Below are 22,002 nucleotides of genomic sequence, written 5' to 3' on the forward strand. Positions count from 1 at the left end.
GTCTGGCCCGCTGCCTGTCTCTAGGTTCAGGGCTTGGGTGATGTCCTCCCGTAAACGGGTATCCGACTCGGAGATCTCAGGAATCCGGACATAGTTAGTCCTCAAGATAGAGGAAGAATCGCCGCATTGTTCCTCCACCACCGCAATATGATGGGTGACCGGTGGAGAATTAATCTCCCTTTGATCGGGTTTAAGCCCAATCCGATCATAGTCTGTAGCGACTCCCAAGGCGGCGATACAATCCAAGAGCTCGTTTAGGGAAGAGAGCTCCATTGGATCCATCTGCTCGGCGAATTCCGAGCCGACATGGAGGCTGTTTTTGATGACCTGAGAAGTCATCGTCGATGTAGCGGCCGAACTGGCGGTCATGATGAAACTGCCAAGCCGGAGAGTTTGGCCGACAGCCAAGGCTCCTCCGGCGGTGATGTTGTTTTTAACAACGAGACGAGGCATCCTTCCTTATGGCGACGACACAGTGGAACTCTCAATGAAAGCACCAATGTCGGTGTCAAAACCGGCGGATCTTGGGTAGGGGGTCCCGAACTGTGCGTCTAAGGCGGATGGTAACAGGAGGCAGGGGACACGATGTTTTACCCAGGTTCGGGCCCTCTTGCTGGAGGTAAAACCCTACGCCCTGCTTGATTATTCTTGATAATATGAGTAGTACAAGAGTTGATCTACCACGAGATTGGGGAGGCTAAACCCTAGAAGCTAGCGTATGGTATGATTGTCTGTTGTCCTACAGACTAAAACCCTCCGGTTTATATAGACACCGGAGGGGCTAGGGTTACACAAGGTCGGTTACAAAGGAGGAGATATACATATCCGTATTGCCTAGCTTGCCTTCCATGCCAAGTAGAGCCCCATCCGGACACGGGACGAAGTCTTCAACCTTGTATCTTCATAGTCCAACAGTCTGGCCAAAGGATACAATCCGGCTGTCCGGACACCCCCTAATCCAGGACTCGCTCAACCCTGTTTACTAAAGATGAGAGAACTCGCTACTTTTATATCCTTAAAATATTTCCGTTCTCATTAAAGGGTGATGCTAAGACATGGTTTAATTCTCTTGATCCTGGTTGTGTGCGTAGTCCCCAGGATATGATTTATTACTTCTCTGCTAAATATTTCCTTGCTCATAAGAAACAAGCTGCTTTAGGGGATATATATAATTTTGTGCAAATTGAAGAAGAGAGTCTCCCACAAGCTTGGGGGAGTCTTCTCAAATTACTTAATGCTTTGCCTGATCATCCTCTTAAGAAAAATGAAATACTTGATATCTTTTATAATGGACTAACCGATGCTTCCAGAGATTACCTGGATAGTTGTGCTGGTTTTGTTTTCAGGGAAAGAACGCCAGATGAAGCTGAAATTCTATTGAATAATATGTTGATGAATGAAAATAATTGGATGCCTCCTGGGCTAGTTCCTGAGCCTATTCCTAAACCAACTCCGAAGAAAAGGGGTATTCTATTTCTCAGTCCTGAAGATATGCAAGAGGCAAAGAAATCTATGAAAGAAAAATGTATTAAAGCTGAAGATGTTAAGAATTTACCTCCTATTGAAGAAATACATGGTCTTAACTTACCGCCTGTTGAAGAAACATATGATCTTGATCCATTACCTATTGAAGAAACTCATGGTCTTGATAACCCGACACAGATAGTAAAGGTAAATTCTCTCTATAGATATGATAAAGCTGAAATCCCATTTACTAAGTTTGCTAGCCCATGCTTAGATGAGTTTGCTAAATTTATGGCTAAGCAAGAAGATTTTAATGCTTATTTTGGTAGACAATTGAAATACAATTCAAGTATGCTTGAGCACTTGGGTGATTATATGGCTAATGTCAAAGGTGAACTTAAACTTATTAGTAAACATGCTTCTATGGTTACCACTCAAGTAGAACAAGTACTTAAATCTCAAAATGATTTGCTCAATGAATTGAATAGTAGGATTAATGATAATGATGTTAGAGTTATGACTAGAGGTGGTAAACTGACTCAGGAACCTTTGTTTCCTGAAGGCCACCCTAAGAGAATTGAGCAAGATTCTCAGAGAAATAATGTAGATGCACCTAGTCCTTCTAATAGGAAGAAAAAGAAAAATGATAGGACTTTGCATGCTTCTAGTAAACCTATCGCTGAAACACCTGAGAATCCAAATGATATTTCTATTTCTGATGCTGAAACACAATCTGGTAATGAACCTGAAACTAGTGATAATGTTAATGATAATGTTCATGATGATGCTCAACCTAGTAATGATAATGATATAGAAATTGAACATGCTCTTGATCTTGATAACCCACAATCAAAGAATCAATGTTATGATAAGAAAGACTTTGTTGCTAGGAAACATGGTAAAGAAAGAGAACCATGGGTTCAGAAACCCATGCCTTTTCCTCCCAAACTATCCAAGAAAAAGGATGATGAGGATTTTGAGCGCTTTGCTGAAATGATTAGACCTATCTTTTTGCGCATGCGATTAACTGATATGCTTAAAATGAATCCTTATGCTAAGTATATGAAAGATATTGTTACTAATAAAAGAAAGATACCGGAAGCTGAAATTTCCACCATGCTTGCTAATTATACTTTTGAGGGTGGAATACCAAAGAAACTTGGAGATCCCGGTGTACCAACTATACCATGCTCTATTAAAAGAAACTATGTTAAAACTGCTTTATGTGATCTTGGAGCCGGTGTTAGTGTTATGCCTCTCTCTTTATATCGTAGACTTGATTTGAATAAGTTGACACCTACTGAAATATCTTTGCAAATGGCTAATAAATCAACTGCTATACCTGTCGGTATTTTTGAGGATGTGCCTGTTGTAGTTGCAAATGTTACTATATTAACAGACTTTGTTATTATTGGCATTCCTGAGGACGATAGTATGTCTATTATTCTTGGAAGACCCTTTTTGAATACTGCATGGGCTGTTATTGATTGCACTAAAGGCAATGTCACTTTTCATGTTAATGGTAATGAGCATACGGTACACTTTTTGAGGAAACAACCTTAAGTTCATAGTATCAACTCTATTGGAAAATGTCCATCGGTTATATTTGGAGGTTTTGAATTTCCTCTTCCTACTGTCAAGAAGAAATATGATATTCTTATTATTGGGGATATGCATATCCCTGTTGAGGTAACATAGTGTTATTCGAAATTTCTCTGGTTCCATGATATTCGGAATGAGTTTGTTAACAAGACCTGATCAACCTTGTTAGTGGATTCCTTTTGATGAGCATGAGATGGATGAAACTAGAAGGCACAACCTTCTGTACCCCACTTTAACTTTCTGTTATTTAAATTAAATTAAATAAAAATAAATATTTTTCTGTCTGTTATCTGATTATCCGTGCAATATAAAAATACCCCGAAAATAAAAGTTCTCCAAATGCCCTGAAATTTAAATATGATTTTTTTCTAGAATATTTGAGAATATTTGGCACTGAGAACACAACAGGGGGGGTCATCCACCTGGCCATGAGGGTGGAGGGCACGCCCTGCCCCCTAGGGCGCGCCCCCTGCCTCGTGGGCCCACGGTGGCTCTCCTCCACTTATCCTTTCACCCACACACTCCTTCTTCCTCCCACAAACATGAACAACCAGCTCAAACCTGAGTCCAAGCTCATTTTGCTACCATTTTCAATCTCGCTCAAAGCACCTCTCACAAAACTGCTTGGGGAGATTGTTCCTTGGTATGTGACTTCTCCATTGATCCAATTAGTTTTTGTTCTAGTGCTTTATTCATTGCAAATTTGTGCTGCCTAGGTGACCATGTTCTTGAGCTTGCATGTCAAATTTATATGGTTCCAACTAGTTTTGATGCATGATATAGGCTCTAGGCACTTGTAGGAGTAGTTGCTATCAATATTATTGAGTTTGGTTTACTTTTATTTTTGAAGTTACTAAATTTTTTTCAGAATTTTTCAGAGGAAGAAATATGCTTAGGAAAATGTTCCAAGGTGGTTCTTCAAGAAAGCAAGGATCCAGGCTTGCAATGCGTGATGCTGATGAAGAGCCACCAAGAGACGCTCCAGTGCGTCCTTGTGAATGGCCTCCTAAGAAATTTATGGATCGAGCGGGAATTAAGGAAGAATTTAACACATATTTGCGTAATGATGATCTTGTGAGCTTCGAGGAAGAGAAATACAGTCAGTATCACCAGCTCACTAGTTCCTTTGTGAGGAGGTTTGAATTTTCATCTTCACGTAATTCTCCAACTGTCATGTTTGATCTTTATGAAAATTCTTACACTATGGACTTAGAGGATTTTATCACTGCTTGCAAACTTCCACAATGGGGTAGTATCGGGGATCCTCGCAAATCTGAATTTAGAGATTTTCTTGCTAGTATAACTGTGAGGGAATCTAGAGATATAACACAAGCTACCATAGGGAGCATTCACTTTCCTGCTATACATTATTTTGCTCTCTTCATAGGTAGATGCATTAATGGTAAAGATGAAGCATGTCATATGTGTGTTCCCGACCTCAGTATTCTTAGGAGTGCTATGTTAGGAGACAAATCTTATAATTTGGAAGCCATAGTTGCACATAGGTTGCATCTTAATAGATTTAATGGAGATTTCTTTGGTGGAATTTATGCAACCCGCATAGCTAATTTTCTTGGTGTAGCCATACGTGAAAATGATATTGAATTGCCTCTTGCTTACCTAGACTTTAATGTTATGGTTCACCACCAGTTTGTTGAGAGGAATGAATCACCTCTCCACTATCGACTAAACTTTAACAGACGGCGTGTTGTCCGTATTACTCTCCCTGCTCTTGCCTTCTTTGATTATCAGGCAAAGGGAAGATATATTATTACCAGAGAGGAGGCAGATGAGTACGAGAGGAGAGCGGAGGCCGCTCGTCGCCACGCTGCAGCTCAGGAGGCGATAGCCGCTGCATCGCAGTACAACCCCAACTATTATTATGGATATCCGCCAGGCCAGCTGTGGCCATAGACCAACTTAGACCAAAAGCCTAAGCTTGGGAGAGTACGTATTTCCCACCGACATTACACTTATGTTCACTCACTCATTGCTAGATGTCTGTGCTCATACTTTTTCATTGTATCATCCATGCTAGTTTACTTTCCTTTTTATACTTTCTTCTTGTGTGTTTAATAAACCTTAAGAAAAACCAAAAAGAATTAGTTGTAGCTTTTAATTAGTTTACTTTCCATGCTTGTAGTAGTAATTAAAAAGAAAACCCAAAAATATTTCATGTTCTTCTTTTGCTTGTTGGGAGCTTTCCCGTGTAAATAGTTTTATTTCTTTTCTTTTCTTTGAGGGTCGATAGGAGAATATCATGATTAAATTGTTGAAGTGGCTCTTATATGCATAAATGTTGATCTGACAAAAGAGCCCATATTGCCTTATCTTCTCCTGTTTATTGAATGCTTGCAGATTCCAGCTTAGTCCAATGCACGTGGACTATTATTATTATTCACATCGTTCGGTCGTGCAAGTGAAAGGCAATTGTGACGATATATGATGGACTGACTGAGATGAGAAAAGCTGGTATGAACTCGACCTCTTTTCTTTTTGTAAATATGATTAGTTCATCGTTCCTGATTCGGCCTATTATAAATAAACATGTTTGCAATGACAACTAGAGATCATAGTTCTTGTGCCATGCTTGATTAGCTATGAGTTATAATGGTTTACCTTGTGTGCCAACATGCTATTGAAATGGTTATGATGTGGTATGATAGGGTGGTATCCTCCTCTGAATGATTTAAGTGACTTGACTTGGCGCATGTTCACACATGTAGTTGAAACGAAATCAACATAGCCTTCACGATATTTATGTTCATGGTGGATTATATCCTACTCATGCTTGCATTCGGTGTTGATTAATTTTAATGCATGTTCATGACTGTTGTCGCTCTCTAGCTGGTCGCTTCCCAATCTTTTGCTAGCCTTCACCTGTACTAAGCGGGAATACTGCTTGTGCATCCAACTCAATAAACCCCAAAGTTATTCCACATGAGTCCACCATACCTACCTATATACGGTATCTACCTGCCATTCCAACTAAATTTGTATGTGTCAAACTCTAAACCTTCAAATAAATATCCTGTTTTGTATGCTCGAATAGCTCATGTATCAACTAGGGTTGTCTGTATCTTCCATGTTAGGCGGGTTATTCTCAAGAGGAGTGACCTCCTCTCCTCACTCATGAGAAAAATGGCTGGTCACTGTGATGCCTAGTCCCATGCTTTATGCAAACTAAATCAAAATAATTGCAAACAAAACTCCCCCTGAGACTCTTGTTAGTTGGAGGCACTCGTTGTTTCGAGCAAGCCATGGATTGATGCTTGTTGGTGGAAGGGGGAGTATAAACTTACCATTCTGTTTGGAAACCGCCTATAATGTGTGTAGCATGGAAGATATCACCATCTCTTGGTTGTTATGTTGACAATGGAAGTATACCGCTCAAAATATTATTCACCTCTATTTCAAAACCGAGCTTCGGCACCTCTACAAATCCCTGCTTCCCTCTGCGAAGGGCCTATCTATTTACTTTTATGCTGACTCATTATCCTCTTATTAAAAATCACCAGTTGGAGAGCACCGATGTCATTTGCATTCATTATTGTTAGTTTACATTGGGTATGGCTTGACTGGATCTCTTTTACCATGAATCACAATGTCTAGTCAGTCCTTGATCTTTAAAGGTGCTCTGCATTTATGTTTTGCGGTCTCAGAAAGGGCTAGCGAGATACCATCTTGTTATATCATATTATGATTGTTTTGAGAAAGTGTTGTCATCCGGGATTTATTATTATTGCTCGCTAGTTGATAATGCCATTGATATGAGTAAACTTGAGACCTAAGCGTTATTGTGAATGTGGTTAGTTATAATATTTGCTGAAAACTTGAATGCTGGCTTTACATATTTACAACAACAAGAGCAAACAAAGTTTGTAAAAGTTTTTCTTTATCACTTTCAGTTTGTCAACTGAATTGCTTAAGGACAAGCAAAGGTTTAAGCTTGGGGGAGTTGATATGTCTCCATCGTATTTACTTTTCCAAACACTTTTGCCCTTGTTTTGGACTCTAACTTGCATGATTTGAATGGAACTAACCTGGACTGACGCTATTTTTAGCAGAATTACCATGGTGTTATTTATGTGCAGAAACAAAGGTTCTCGGAATGACCTGAAACTTCACGGAGCAACTTTTTGGAAAATATAAAAAATACCTGCAAAAGATGAAGGCCAGGGGCCCACCACCTGTCCACGAGGGTGGGGGCGCGCCTGCCCCCCTAGGGCGCGCCCCCTACCTCGTGGGCCCCCTGGAGCTCCTCCGACTCCAACTCCAACTCTATTTATTTGGTTTCGGGGAGAAAAAAATCAGAGAGAAGGAGTCATCGCGTTTTACGATTCGGAGCCACCGCCAAGCCCTAAAACCTCTCGGGAGGGCTGATCTAGAGTCCGTTCGGGGCTCCGTAGAGGGGAATCCGTCGCCATCGTCATCATCAACCATCCTCCATCACTAATTTCATGATGCTCACCGCCGTGCGCGAGTAATTCCATCGTAGGCTTGCTAGACGGTGATGGGTTGGATGGGATCTATCATGTAATCGAGTTAGTTTTGTTAGGGTTTGATCCCTAGTATCCACTATGTTTTGAGAATGTTGCTATGACTTTGCTATGCTTAATGCTTGTCACTAGGGACCGGGTGCCATGATTTCAGATCTGAACCTATTATGTTTTCATCAATATATGAGAGTTCTTGATCCTATCTTGCAAGTCTACAGTCATCTATTATGTGTTATGATCCGTTGACCTCGAAGTGACAATCGGAATACTTACCGGTGATGACCGTAGTTTGAGGAGTTCATGTATTCACTATGTGTTAATGCTTTGTTCCGGTACTCTATTAAAAGGAGGTCTTAATATCCCTTAGTTTCCTTAAGGACCCCGCTGTCACGGGAGGGTAGGACAAAAGATGTCATGCACGTTCTTTTCCATAAGCACGTATGACTATATTCGGAATACATGCCTACATTACATTGATGAACTGGAGCTAGTTGTGTGTCACCCTAGGTTATGACTGTTACATGATGAACCGCATCCGGCATAATTCTCCATCACTGATCCATTGCCTACGAGCTTTCCATATATTGTTCTCCGCTTATTTACTTTTCCGTTGCTATTGCTATCGTCACTACAAAATCCAAAAACATTACTTTTGTTACCGTTACCTTTTGCTACCGTTACCACTACTATCATATTACTTTGCTACTAAACACTTTGCTACAGATACTAAGTTTCCAGATGTGGTTGAATTGAAAACTCGGCTGCTAATACTTGAGAATATTCTTTGGCTCCCTTGTGTCGAATCAATAAATTTGGATTGAATACTCTACCCTCGAAAACTGTTGCGGTCCCCTATACTTGTGGGTTATCAGTCCACCAACATATCAAATTATCAAAGTAACGAACGCGAATCATATGAGTGTGATGAAAACTAGCTTGACGATAATTCCCATGTGTCCTCGGGAGCGCTTTCCTTTATATAAGAGTTTGTCCAGGCTTGTTCTTTGCTACAAAAAGGATTGAGCCATCTTACTGCACCTTACTTACTTTTGTTACTTGTTACCCGTTACAAATTACCTTATCACAAAACTATCTGTTACCGATAATTTCAGTGCTTACAGAGAATACATTACTGAAAACCGCTTGCCATTTTCTTCTGCTCTTCGTTGGGTACGACACTCTTACTTGTCGAAAGGACTATGATAGATCCCCTATACTTGTGGGTCATCACTGCCGCAACCACTGTATCCACCGCCGCCACCAAATCAAGCCACCGCCGACCCCTCAATGTTGCAGATCCAAGTCCTCCCGCCTCTCTCTGTCCATCATCGCCGAAGTATCCGCCGCCATTGTGATGCGTCCTCACCACTGACCGAGGAGCTCCACCGGCTTCCAAGACGCCCGTCAGCTGGATTCCGGACATTTCTCTACCGGGAACATGCATGAAGGCATGTGGGATTGGCTCGATAAGTAAGACAAGCCAGACGTCACCGCTCGCACCTTGAACAAGGTGTGTTGGCAGCTCGAACAGCCAAAGCGGGACTTGAACTTCCCGGGGATCAAGACTCAAGGCGATGCGGAGTTCATTGGTCCCGAGATCGAGATGACGACCGTCGCGGAGAAGGAGACTCTGATCGTTCTGAATTAGTGCGACGTTAGTCATTGGGATGAGGTTGCATGATGAGGTTTGCGGTGAAAAATACGCACCTTGCGCAGGTGGAGTATGAGTTCTCGGCATCAGGGAACAACACGATGAATAAGGAGGTGAAGGAGGAGGAGAAGGAGCACGTGAATGAGGACGACGAGTCGGGCTCCGACATTGACTGTGATAACTTCAAGTTTGTATCCGAACTAAGTTTAAAGTTTGCATGTTTGATCGAATTTGCAAAGGTTTTGGTGCCCAATATAGGGCAATAGTTTGGTGTGTGTGGGGGGGCGGGGCGGGGGGGGGGGGGGGGGGAGTCAGCTGATGCATAATGCATTTTTTGGTGCCCAATAACAAACTAACAACTTTTTGGTGCCCTATTATTTTTCCCACAAATGGTGAATTTAATTAGCTTAAAATGAAGCATCAAGCGGATACAAACACAATCATTACACATTGATCTCTGCATAGTTAGGAAATGCTCTATTATAGGGCTGTTGTTGGGATGCTCTAAAATGCACCATATGGATATGGATGTCGTTTGGTAGATAGCGTTTGGCGCATAAACACTTGATTTCGACAGGGAAAAACTTTTCACTATAATGAGGGAGACCTTATTACTGAATCAAAAGGAATGGTCCATCTTCCACCTTCAACTTGAGACGCTGGATTGGTGTGAGCCGACTGCAAGATACGATTGTAGAACTTGTGCCTAATCTCTCGCTCTTGCTGAACCTAAATCTTGTTGTAAAGAGGAGGGAAACGGCATGGCCCCGCCCACTCCACATCGTCCAGAAACCCGGCCTTCTGGCAGAACTCGACGCTGTCCGTGATGGTCTCCTCCAGCGACCGGCAGCTCCACCCCAGCTTCTTCAGCTTGTCGGTGGTCATTGGCGCCGGGTGATCCATATCACTGATGCTTTCCCTGCAATTTTGCCAAAGTGAATGAAGTCAACCAGTGCTGGGGATGGGATGGGCTTCAGCATTCCAGTGAGGGAAAAGAGGAGGATAAAGAGGCCTGCGTACTTGCTTATGTGAGGGTAGTCAGGGTACATGCTCTTGAGCAAGTCCAGCAGGTCGCGGGCGGTGATGACATGTGGGGCGCAGATGTGCCTGCCGGTGGCCTCGGGCGCCTCGTAGAGAAGAAGCAGCGCGTCGGCGGTGTCACGCACGTCGACGATGTGCCAGAGCTTGTCCCTCATCCGGTCAGGGCCTCCTGCATGCACCGGCGCTCAAAGGATGAGAAACAGAGGACAGGGCACACGGTGCATCATCAGGTTGTGAGCGTGAGGTGATGACTGAAACCACCTTTCAGGAAGTAGATGAGGAACTGGCTGCTCGCGTTCACCGTTGGCTGCAACAGGGGACCGAACACCACCGCCGGGTTGAGGGTGACCACATCCAGGCCGGTCCGCCGCCCGTACTCGAGCGCCGCCTCTTCTGCGGTGATCTTGGAAACCGAATACCAGTCCTGCAGAGCCATGGCAAAGATAAAGAAATCACAAGTTTATTAATTGCTCACAACAAGATTTGGTGCTTCCCTAACAGCACCAGATTCGGTGAAAGTACCTCGTTGCTCCTGCAGAACTCTCTGTCTGACCAACTACTTTCATCTTTGATCTTGTCGGTGGGCCAATCTTTCGGGTTGATATCGACGGCGACTATGGATGACACGACGACCAGCCGCCGAACCTTGGCGGCGGACGCAGCCTCCAGTACATTCCTCGTACCAGTAGCAGCAGGACCCAAAACTTCAACCTGTGTGTACGTATGGCATGAATACTTAGTCTGATGTTCAGTTGTAATGTAAATGACGATACATGTCGTACACAAGATCTGCGAAGTGCAGACTCACCTCTGGATCAGTCACATCCCCCTTAGGAACCGGGCTCGCGACATGGAAAACTCCCTGGCATCCCTCTATGGCAGCCGCCATCGCGTCGTAATCAAGCAGATCGGCCTTGATAAGCTTGAGATTTTCAGATGCGTTCTCTAGCGACCTCAGATGGCCGGTCTTCTTCTCACCTGAAACATTATCAGAACTATTCATCTGTTTATAGTACGACACTACTAATATATATACTACCCCCTCCCAAAATAAGTGTCCCATTTAGTGCAACTTATTTTGGGACGGAGGGCGTATATGCCAATTGTTTTGTGCATCGATCGAGGGTGCACTGATCCAACGGTCTAGAGCTACAAAGTATATCAGCGCAAGTAGCTTAAACAGGAACACCAGATCCCACGCTACTTCATCAGCCAGACGTCCAGATAACCCCAGAGAACAGGTAACAACTAACAACAGTAGAAGATCGAGCTTTTCCGGGGAACCGGAATCTGGATCCACGGTGATCATGCTATGTAGATGACACCTTGACCGATGTAACCGACTTGTGTCCCATTCAAAGAAGGAAAAATCTGGAGAGGGTGGGGTCGGAGCAGGCTCGGTGGCTGCGCGCGCGGAGGAGGTGGTAGAGGAAGTCGGGGTGGCCGGAGATTCGCCGAGCCGAGACCGCCATGGCGGGGTCGCATGCACGGGCACGGGCACAAAAGGAGTCAAGCAGGCAGGCACGTACCGAGGTCGCGCACGGTGCCGCGGACGGTGTAGCCGCGGGACAGGAGGAGCTTGACGAGCCACGAGGCGATGTACCCGGCGGCGCCGGTGACGCACACCGTCTCCCCCTTGGCTCCATCCATACGCCCGACCATGGCTGAAGCTGATAGGCTCCGCTCCACACACTGACACACACACACCACAGAGCGCGAGCTCCACTCAACGTCTGTGGTTGCTAGCAGCAGCAGGAGTGCTCAACGATAGCTACTGGGTCAGGGAAGCAGCCTGCTACAAGTACAGGTTGGAGGAAATTTGCAGGGCACACACACACGTACGAATCAGCGTTTGTTTATATGCAACTTCGGGCGGCCCGTAGATCAGAATCTTGATCTGGAACTCACGTGGAACTGATTATAGTTTCTGATACGCAAAGATTCAGCATGGAGCACGCCGATATATTGTATATATAGACTACTTGAAACTCGAGCATCCATGCGCAACTTGATCGCTTTGCGCTCAAATAGCGCACAGATCGACATGCTAGCAGTTATCGCGCCGGCACTATTTTGTATCTTTTGTCGGCACAGTATACACTACTAGTAGAATGCCCGTGCGTTGCTACGGGCTACAATGCATATAAATGAATCAAACACATGATTAAGGTCGTCTCTAAGGTCGAAACTCATTTCTCCCTCATATGTCCAAGCGTGTTTGCACATCAGACATGCGCCTAGTGAACTCCGCAAAATCAAACCGCCTGAATAGTTTCAAGCTACGACAAATCCAGCCCATATATGGGGAAGAAATGTGGTTGTCTGAATTATTTGTCATGTTATCTCCAACACGTGGTCCCAACACAAGAACCCCACCCCACGATGCTTAGTTTCCCGTCGGACCATCCCTTTCCTGCTCGGTTTCCCGTCGTAGCGGGAGATTTCTCGCTAGAGTCCTATCCTTTAAAACTGTATGATGCCCACCTTTCCCTCGCCATGGTGCCTTCTCTTCTTGACACCATACTTCCCCATGAACTGCCAAGGAGGAATCCCCCGCCAACTGTCCCGCTCTCCATCTTGATCCCCTCCCCCCGTGTTCGTGCCGATTCGTCGCCACCATCAAGGGGGGTGAGACATGTGCCCCTCATGATGCCCAGAGAGCCAAGAAGGCAGATCCGAACAAGCCGCACTCCACGTTTGTCACTACAAATCAATATGGGCAGAAACTTATACAACAAGTGTGATTTGGTAAAAATCAAACACCACACATAAAGAAAATGCTTACAGAATAAATCACTCCGACATATACACCACCTCCACTTAGAGTTGTAGCCGCTCCATACTATGATGACAACATGGGCAGCGTCTCCATACTACGATGATGACTCTGAACCTCCTTCCTTAAACACCTTCACACGGTTGGGGACATCCTCGAGGAGATAGAAAACAATATTATTGCACCCTCAACGGATAGAGTAATAACCATATCTAGTACATACAAAGTTTGGTTTATATTAAGAAGAAAATGATGAGAATATTGGATGGTAAGAAAATGATTAGCTGAACTCCAAGTAATCTGCTAGTGTGGGGGCCAAAAGGAAATCTTACAAAATATCATAAAAAGAGACACGCCTGTTCAAGAAGCAACTCAACAAGAACATGTGCAGTTCCACATATCTAGTTGACGGTGTGAACTCTGTTCCCCAAAATATCAGCAAATTGATGTACTAAACTAAAGTTTTGCAACAAGTTTATATACTATATAAAAGTGCAATTACTTGATCTGTTAAGCAACAATCTCGACTTCATTTCTGAATTTATGAAGGTTCAAAAGTGTCAGTATGTTTTTGCCAGTTCATCTGCTATATAATTAGAATGCTCATGACATTATCGCACTGTCAAAACAGCCTGCCACTATCACCGACATGATAACAAAAACAAATTGTTGCGGCAGAAAAATACTACCATAGCATGGAATACAGAAATAAAAGTACGCTCGAGAGAGGAAAGATATAGAGCAACCGGTTACGGGTGACATTGCACAGAGAATACGTAATTTATGGTTCCAGTTATGAATTTTAATAGTGGGCACTCAATTCTAGCAGAATAAAAGGATAGGTTTCTTGCTATGTGAGCAGGCTCACACTACATGTAAGTTAAGGTAAGCCATTGGGTAGATTCTGAATATACTGATCTATTTTGCTTTAGCACATGTGTCTTCCCATCCTCTTCAACTCTTGAGGAATAAGGTAGGAAGAATTTGCTTCAGCACATGACTAAATCAAAGTCTACAAAGAGAATTGGGTTGGTGCGGCAAACCAGCATAGGCTGTACAACAAAATATACATGCAGAAATGAGGGCTCTTGGAGCCTTGTGGTAGTCAAACAACGGAAAGAGTTTATCTTAAAAAATGCCGAAGAGCTTCAACACATATACACATGCAAGTAGCCACAGAAGGATCATCTTTTACATGTACACAACACAGCCTAGCTAGTCAAACAAAGAGACTGTAGCTTGCTCAACAGCGAACTCGTTCAACGCATGAAGAGCATGGAATCTTAACTGCAGTTGTTTATGAGAAATATCATATGCTCTTACATATGTAACTTTAGAATATCAGTCCAATAATAAAAAAATTAGTCCTGCAGCTTATTAGTACATCGCAACCATGGCAAATGGGGGCATGCCACTTGAACTTCTCTCAAAATTAGCATGATTACTTGGCATGATTACCAAGTTTTATGTGGAAATTTCAGGACATCATTAAACGAGAGAGGGCATGTCTTACAGATATAGTAACTTTTGTGTTAACATTGTGAGGTAGAAGGCAAGTACCAGAAGCAGGATATCTGCAATGGTAAAAAACATGACATTTTTAAACCTCTCGACCTTTTGTTTTCATGTGTGCATAGGCACACCAAAGCATACTAAGGAACAACTTCAAAACATTTTTTCTCTGCCATGGCGAACATCATGACATCTTTAAAGCAAAGAAAATGCATGATAATGTAGAGAACTGAACAATGACAATTGGAAAAGTACCTCACTAATATTCAGATTGACTACAACCAATACAAAAGTCAGATTTCAGATCAAGGCAAATCAGGAGAAGTGTGACTACTGTCTTAGGTAATTGACCACATACAACACTATACATCAATGAATCAGGGTCATCACGGCCTGTGATAACAAAAACAAATGGCGTGGCCTCCCTTATAAATCACGCCAAGATGAAAAATAGTTATAAGCAGGGTCTAATAGTTTTTAAGGTACAGTCTAGATAGCAGTCCCATTTATCCTTAGAAGACAAACGAATCAGAAATTATGCACGAACAAATATCTTATTATGCTGTTTGACTCCGACTTCTATAACCTGTATGAATCAGCTTTAAAATATTTTCTAAATTGGCCCGACTTACACCGGAATGAGCTGTGCAAATGGTATGATCAATGTGCTATTAGTGAAAGATGAGAAAGTGTCAGATGTATTATACTAATATATATGGTGTACATTTCCTTTTTGAATATTCCTGCTCCACTCTAAATGAATTATGTGACATCCTACTAAAGGAAATCAATAATGATCTAGCTTGGGGCTTACTCTCCTTGAGCCATTGAATCCTCATTTTGTCAAAAAACTTCTTGATTTAATCTCACTCCCCTGGCTTCCACAACCCGTGGATGATCTTAATAAAGATCTTCGGGTCTATGTACATCCCTTCCTCCTGCATTGAACCAAAGAACTACAGAGCATGTTTCATGCTCCCAACCCGACAGCACCTCGAATCAAAGCATTCCACATAGCAATATACAGCTTGATCCCCTCTGTACGACATACCTGACATAGGAAACGAACATATGAATATGGTATAATGCATATTTTGGTAAAGATCAAAAGCATATCATGAGAAATCGATGAACTTGCATTTGTTGGGCTCATTAACACCAATTAAACTATTTGCTCAGCCCAAACCTAAGCCTGACCAGTGTAAAAGTTCAGCCACAGAATTATATTTTGACCTAAATGTATTCTCTTACGGATTAAGGGGCATCCTTCCATCTTATTCATCCTTCTTCCAACTCCAAAATAAAATAAAAATCTAGATGGTATCTCTATGGGAAGACACAACGTCTCACATACCAATGTATATGGCCTAAATCTTCGAAATTCAAACAAGGTAAAATGTACCCTTTGTAAGCCACTGAACATTTGTAATTAATGTGAGGCCCAGATGTGCAGTTCCTTACTTTTTCTCATGATCACAGCACCTTATCACATATATACCTCTGCTATACACCCGCGCCAACTGAAACTTGACAGTAGCAATTTTTAAAATGTTAGAGAAGTAATCCAGACCAAATGAACATGGTGAGCGAGTGAAAGCATCAACGTTGGTTAACCAAAATCTCCTCATAAGCCAAACAAATATCCTCCCTGTATTTTTAACATATCACATTGGAATATTTAGATGTATCAAGAAAATCAAGCTAGTCTAGTCTAGTCTCGGCAGTCAAGCTTCTGAGCAAATGCTGCCAAAAGGGCAAGCAACTATAGCAGTTTGTATGAAAATGATTACCATCAGGAAAAAACAATTTTCATGAAAAAAAATCCTTTTGGAGGTACTGACATGCACTTTACTATTAACCTAAAAAACATCCACTTTACTGAGATATGAAAAATTATGATAATGCAATAGAACTCTAGAATTGAGTAGAAAATGACCAAAAAGTAGCTCAAATCTCAAGTGGCTGAGTTTAGACCATCCTGCTACTATACAACTTCATGCCACCAACATCCCTGCCACAATCGTGTCCTCATCCGACGGATGGTCATAATTCACACCGTAGCCTTGATCATGTAGGGAGATGCAAATTGGATTTCATTGCTCACAACCATAGAAAAGAGGAAAGACAAAATCAAATCCACCGGAGCAAACAATAGCTTCTTTAGATGAAGGTTGTCCATGGCTGCTGCATGGTTTATATGTGAGGAATCATGTCGACGGATATCAAAAAAGCTGGGGCATCGCCTAAGGCGTACAAGATTGATTCAACTCACCTTGCGGGATCCGAACAGCAAAAATAAACCGGACAGCGACGCCCTCAGGTATGGCGACGTGCCGATGTCGATGGCCAACTCGGACCCCATGGTGTGGTACAACAGCTTCGAGTACCTGGACATGATGTCCCGGGCGATGCGGACACGGAGGGCGTGGTAGACGCGGAACCGCTTCTTAAAGCTGGCACCGCCCACGCGCGGCCTAACAAACGCAAACGCCATGACTGGCCATTCTCAAAGATTTCGAACGTGTTCAGGGTGGCCAGCGCCGCCCCGAGGTTGTGCCGCATCACCATGATGCTCACCTCCACATCCTTGTAGGTGTCCGCCAACTTCCGTACCTGTCATCAATGACTCCTAGCTTTCCCTGCTTCAAGAGGCACCACAATCAGTAGAAAACACAAAGTACAACAACAAGTACAGAGAATCTGTAATCCAAATATAAATATATGCTGTGTAAATAGTAATCACAAGTGGATAAAGCATATGTGCAAATTCTATGACACTAATATACTTATGTTCCAACTCAAAACTCAATCCATCAGACACAAGAAATACATCGACTGGAATAAAAAAACGAGCATTGTTTCTGGACAGGACAGGCAATATTCCTCTACCTCACCTTTAAATTTTAGATTCTGAATTAAGTTCTTGGTTGATGGAATTAGAAGCCATATCTTCAAAAATCCTGAGCAATGAATCAAGCTGAATAATATGCAGCTGGAACTTGAGGTCCGTTCCTCCATCCTTAGCATGTTCCTCAATAAGTGTTTATTATCTTCAATAAGGTGAATGCAACGAACCTAGTGGAACAAAGGTATCCAAATTTGAATGCTGGAAATAATCCATGCATGAAAGTATTGTCCTAAGACACTGGCACCGAATAAAGAACAGAACTAAATCAAGGTGCACAAGAGGCCTCAAGTGGGAAGGACCAAAAGAAAAATAAAAGCTTAACACATAAATAAAGATAATTATGAGATGAAAAGAACTGAAAATCCACAGTAAACTGAACCTACAAAACCATGGGCGTGCATCTTCCTGTTTGTACCACTCATGACCCCATGCCGGCCAACTCCTCCCTCTCTCCTGCAAAAAAGACAAAATTCAGTACGGACAAGAGTTTGACCTTCATTACATTAAATACTAATTCGAGTTTAATGGTAAATCAGCAAAGAAGTCACCGACCTGGTTGATTTTTCTTGTTTTTATCCGCTATCGCTTTTGATGGTAGAACCCAATCCGTTTTTTGGATAGAATGGAAAAAAGGTAGTAACCACTCTCTCTATATAAATCTACATCATACAATAATTAACATGCTTGTATTTCACCTTACAAAAGAAATAAAGAATTGTCTTCAACATAACTGCTACCCGCAAAAATAAGAGACATGACACCCGCAAAATAAACGACATGTTGAAGAGGAAGGTTGTAGTTACATATGATGTCTTGTAGTACTTGTAGATGACCAGGATGTAGTAAACACTCAAAAATGGTGAGCTCATTTTTGCTAAACGTTATGTGTCCAACTGATTTTTTGCCTTATTTCCCGCTAAATACCTTATTCTTTGTTCTTCCAATGACTCTCTTCACCACCCCTACCTTGGCTCCTCTCCACTCCATGTCAACCTAATGTGGCATGCATATTCTGATCATGTATATCATTCATATACCCAAGTTCCCCACCACTGTGTTCCCATCCTTCCGCATCTTGACAAGTGTCTGCGAGCATCACGCTTCCATCACGCCTAGCACAATCAATGTTGCAGTGTACTATTTAACAAATATAACAAAAAAATTATTATCAGGCAAAGCACCTTTTTTGACAGATGAACTACAACATTTGGGAGTCATCCGAGGGGTAATAGAAAGATAGTTTATGTAAAGGACAAGAGAAATATCATGAAAACATACATAGCAAAAAAGAGGAAAGGTATCCAACGCACTGATGAACATCATTTGGCCTTATGAAAATAAGAACCCCTTTGAACTTCACCAGATCAAAACAATAAAAACATAGGTGCGTCACACACCTATTGCCATCCAATAGATTTTCCCGTGTTTGCGCGTTCTGTGCGTTACATGTGTGCGCTCATCTAGCTGAAGATTAACTAATCAAGCTAACTTTCTGTATTAGCGCATCTGGCCAAAATCAATTAGTGAATCTATGTTGTTTCACGTGAGTGTACGGGAAGAAGTAATCAGCAAGAAGGCGTGCTATCTGGCTGTGCAAACAAAGATAACAAAACTACTTAGCTTCATCGGTCTGCAGCTTGCCGATTCCTTTCCAGCCGGATGGGCATGTCTGGCTGCTGCGCAATACAAAGCAAGCAAGCTGGATCGAATCAGGTTTTCAGTGAATCACAGGGGGAGGCACGGGGCAGTGGAAGGTGAGGACTGCAACATTGATACCTTCAGCAAGGAAACGGCCTGCCGCCGCGGCCATCGACAACTCCGGCCACTGCCGGAGTTCAGCTTTCGCCGGCAACCTCAACCATCCAACCAGTGGACCCGAGTAGCCCACCTCGCCAAGCATCACCGTGTAAGACCAGCGCACCTACAGCCCCTCCAACCACCGACCAGTGGCGGAGAAACGGCCACTTCGCGCTGCCATGCCCAGATCCGCGCCAGCCCTCACGTGCAGCCGCACGCCCCGCACCAGCTGCCCAAGAACGCCCGCCCTCTGGAGGCCAGCAGCGCCATCAGCAGGGACGCCCACCTCCACAGCCAGGCCAGATCTGGCCGGCCCGCCTGCCCACTCAAGCAGCAGGGCGCCGCTAGACCAGTGGCTGAGGCCGCATCAACTCTGGCGCCCTGCGCCGCACGCAGGCGATGCACCCGCGAGCCTCCTTGCGGCCCGGAGCACGGGCGCTCCCGCCCACGCCCTCCAGATCGATGCCCTGCTCCACGACGCCCTCCACCACACTGCCATGGTGCCACGCCCTCCTGCACGCTGCGACGAGCTCGCCTGCACGGGATACGCCACACCTCTACGCGCCATCACCGCGCAGTCCATCCTCCGGGCCGCTCAGGCAGCCATGGCCTACGGAAACGGAAGAAGGGCCCCATCGTCGCCTTCCTTGGAGGCGACGCGGGCTTCGTCGGCCGCTCCTCCGGCGACGGCGAGACGAAGGGCAGGAGATAGGGTGGCGGCGCGCGTGGTCTAGGGTTTCCCCTGTGCCGCCAGGGAGGGCGGCGGTGAAGCGGGAGATGGGGCGGCGGCGGTGGAGCGGGAGATGGGGGAAAGAGAGAGGTCGCAGCGGGAGGGGGTGGATCCAGAGGAGAGGCTGTTTTTTTACGTAGGGGTGAGGGGGGGGGGACCTGGCGAAAAAAACCAACGAAAAAAAACCGGACGAAAATGGTGGGACGAAAAAAAACCTGGAAGCGAGACTACCAACTGCTCCATTAGGAGTAGAGATAATTACGGGGAGCGTCTAAACGTCAGGTACGTGAAAGAACGCTTCGCACCAGTCACTTTGTTTTCTGCCCGTCCGATCCGCATCCAACCGCTCACAGGCCGTCTTCCGGGGAAGCTCTGGTGCACCAGAGCTTGTGGTGCTACCGGTGCACCGAACTCACATTGTATTTTTAAAAATTCAAAAAAGTCTGAAAAAAATTAGCACACTCACACAATAGCAATGTAGGTTCTCACAAAATTTCAAGTCAAAATTTAAAACAAAACTAAAAAAATGACAAATTCAACACTAAATAGTACATAACATAACTTGGGCTTTAGACTTGGCCCATTATTACACTGATGTCAAATTTGCCATTTTTGTAGCTCAAAAAACATTTCAAATTTTTATACGAAATTTTGTGACATCGTACATTGATGTTGTGTTAGAATGCTAGATTTTTTTTTCAGATTTAAAAATATATTCTATGGCATCCGGTGCACCGGTAGCACCACAAGTGCGGGTGCACCGGATACATTCTCGGCCGTCTTCTTCCTCCTAACCGACTTCATCCTCAAGCCGCGATCTGATACATCCTTCTCTGCAACCGTTGGCCTACCCTGCCCCATCGGTCTGCTCCACCCCCTGTGGCCGACGGGCGCCGCCGCGCACCGCCTCGTCACCCCTCCTCTCAACCTCTCCCCACCATTATTGCTAACCATCGCCCCAGCTACCCCTCTAAGCCCCACACCACCGGAAAAAACCTCCGGTGATCCCCAGCACCCCCGACTGCTAAGATAGATAATGGGGCTGTTGCTTCCCTCTAAGATAGAGAGTGGGGTTGGTTCTTCTCCCGCAAAGTTCGCGAGGTCTGGCCTTCCCATCTCATGCGCCTGGGAAGAAGGAAGGAGAACGACAATTACGTTGAAAATTCATAACATAAATGGGCATGCACACACAAAAAAATAGCTACCTGAAAAATTGCAAAAACGTAATTATTGCGGACAACAATTACGTTGAAAGTTCATAACGTAAATGGGCATGCACACATACGTTATTGCAGCCGTTTAGGTTGGGGCGCTTCTATCCCTCGCGTTCAGCGAGACCTGGGGAGAGCGCTCGCGTAGAGAGGCAGTTCACATGGGCCGGCCCAGGTTCGTTGGAGGATTCTCAGTTTTTTTATATTTTCTGTTTTCTTTTTGGCTTTTATTTTTGTAGTTTTTCTTATACTTTAAAATATATAAATTACAAAGAACACTCTTCCACAAACATTTTAAAAATGTTGAAAATGTATTTTAAAATGTAGAAAAAGTATTTGAGAAATGTTGAACGAGTATTTAAAAAACATTGAACAAGTATTTGAAAATATTGAACACATATTTAAAAACTGTTGTACAAGTATTTGAAAAAATGTTGATCATGTATATAAAAATGTTGAACAAGTATTTTAAAAATGGTGAATGAGTATTGAAAAAATTTTGAACGAGTATTTGAAAATGTTGAACATGTATTTGAAAAACTATTGTACAAGTATTTGGAAAAAATGTTGATCATATATATAGAAACGTTCAATGAGTACCTTAAAAAAATTGAACAAGTATTTGAAAAATATAGAACATGTATTTGAAAAAATCTTGATCATGTATATAAAAATGTTCAACAAGTACTTTAAAATTGTTAAATGAGTATTTAAAAAATGTTGAACAGGTATTTGAAAAACTATTGTACAAGTATTTGAAAAAATGTTGATCATATATATAAAAATGTTGAACCAGTATCTGAAAAATGCT

The 22,002-nt window shown here is 43.4% G+C and overlaps 2 protein-coding genes across 32 annotated transcripts; both read right to left on the reverse strand.

Moving 5' to 3' along the window:
• Nucleotides 1-9,609: 9,609 nt before the first annotated feature.
• On the reverse strand, nucleotides 9,610-12,090 carry LOC123107257 (cinnamoyl-CoA reductase 1). The gene is made up of 6 exons (XM_044529253.1): nucleotides 11,787-12,090; nucleotides 11,066-11,235; nucleotides 10,780-10,968; nucleotides 10,519-10,681; nucleotides 10,237-10,426; nucleotides 9,610-10,135 (listed from the first exon to the last, which is right to left on the reverse strand). The coding sequence occupies exons 1-6, from the start codon at nucleotides 11,917-11,919 to the stop codon at nucleotides 9,946-9,948; spliced, it is 1,035 nt and encodes a 344-aa protein (XP_044385188.1). The 5' UTR covers nucleotides 11,920-12,090; the 3' UTR covers nucleotides 9,610-9,945.
• Nucleotides 12,091-12,434: 344 nt separating this feature from the next.
• On the reverse strand, nucleotides 12,435-19,950 carry LOC123104191 (uncharacterized). Of its 31 annotated transcripts, XR_006450158.1 has the most exons (7): nucleotides 19,230-19,950; nucleotides 17,837-19,129; nucleotides 17,123-17,187; nucleotides 16,818-17,019; nucleotides 16,007-16,071; nucleotides 15,360-15,596; nucleotides 14,156-14,607 (listed from the first exon to the last, which is right to left on the reverse strand). XR_006450158.1 is itself a non-coding variant. In XM_044525956.1 (6 exons), exons 2-6 carry the CDS (start codon nucleotides 17,873-17,875, stop codon nucleotides 15,545-15,547), a joined length of 423 nt encoding a protein of 140 aa, XP_044381891.1. In that variant the 5' UTR covers nucleotides 17,876-19,129; nucleotides 19,230-19,950; the 3' UTR covers nucleotides 15,081-15,544. The 31 variants fall into 31 exon arrangements, 1 of the variants encoding a protein (XP_044381891.1); XR_006450176.1 differs by adding an exon at nucleotides 12,435-12,960 and having other exon boundaries at nucleotides 13,043-14,607; nucleotides 15,360-17,906; nucleotides 18,006-18,112; nucleotides 18,378-19,129; XR_006450180.1 differs by adding an exon at nucleotides 12,435-12,960 and having other exon boundaries at nucleotides 13,043-14,607; nucleotides 15,360-17,184; nucleotides 17,837-17,906; nucleotides 18,006-19,129.
• Nucleotides 19,951-22,002: the final 2,052 nt, after the last annotated feature.

The sequence above is a fragment of the Triticum aestivum genome, chromosome 5A (assembly GCF_018294505.1).
Source record: "Triticum aestivum cultivar Chinese Spring chromosome 5A, IWGSC CS RefSeq v2.1, whole genome shotgun sequence".
NCBI lineage: Eukaryota > Viridiplantae > Streptophyta > Magnoliopsida > Poales > Poaceae > Triticum > Triticum aestivum.

Coding starts and splice junctions, on each gene's coding strand:
- LOC123107257 (XM_044529253.1), bottom strand. CDS start 11,919: ATGGTCGGGCGTATGGATGGAGCCAAGGGGGAGACGGTGTGCGTCACC. Junction 10,682..10,779: donor AGTTCTGCAGGAGCAACGAG/GTACTTTCACCG, acceptor ATGGCTCTGCAG/GACTGGTATTCGGTTTCCAA. Junction 10,427..10,518: donor CCTCATCTACTTCCTGAAAG/GTGGTTTCAGTC, acceptor CGGTGCATGCAG/GAGGCCCTGACCGGATGAGG.
- LOC123104191 (XM_044525956.1), bottom strand. CDS start 17,875: ATGAGTGGTACAAACAGGAAGATGCACGCCCATGGTTTT. Junction 17,188..17,836: donor AGATGCACGCCCATGGTTTT/GTAGGTTCAGTT, acceptor TGCCTCTTGAAG/CAGGGAAAGCTAGGAGTCAT. Junction 16,072..16,817: donor TGCTGTTCGGATCCCGCAAG/GTGAGTTGAATC, acceptor GCTACTGTCAAG/TTTCAGTTGGCGCGGGTGTA.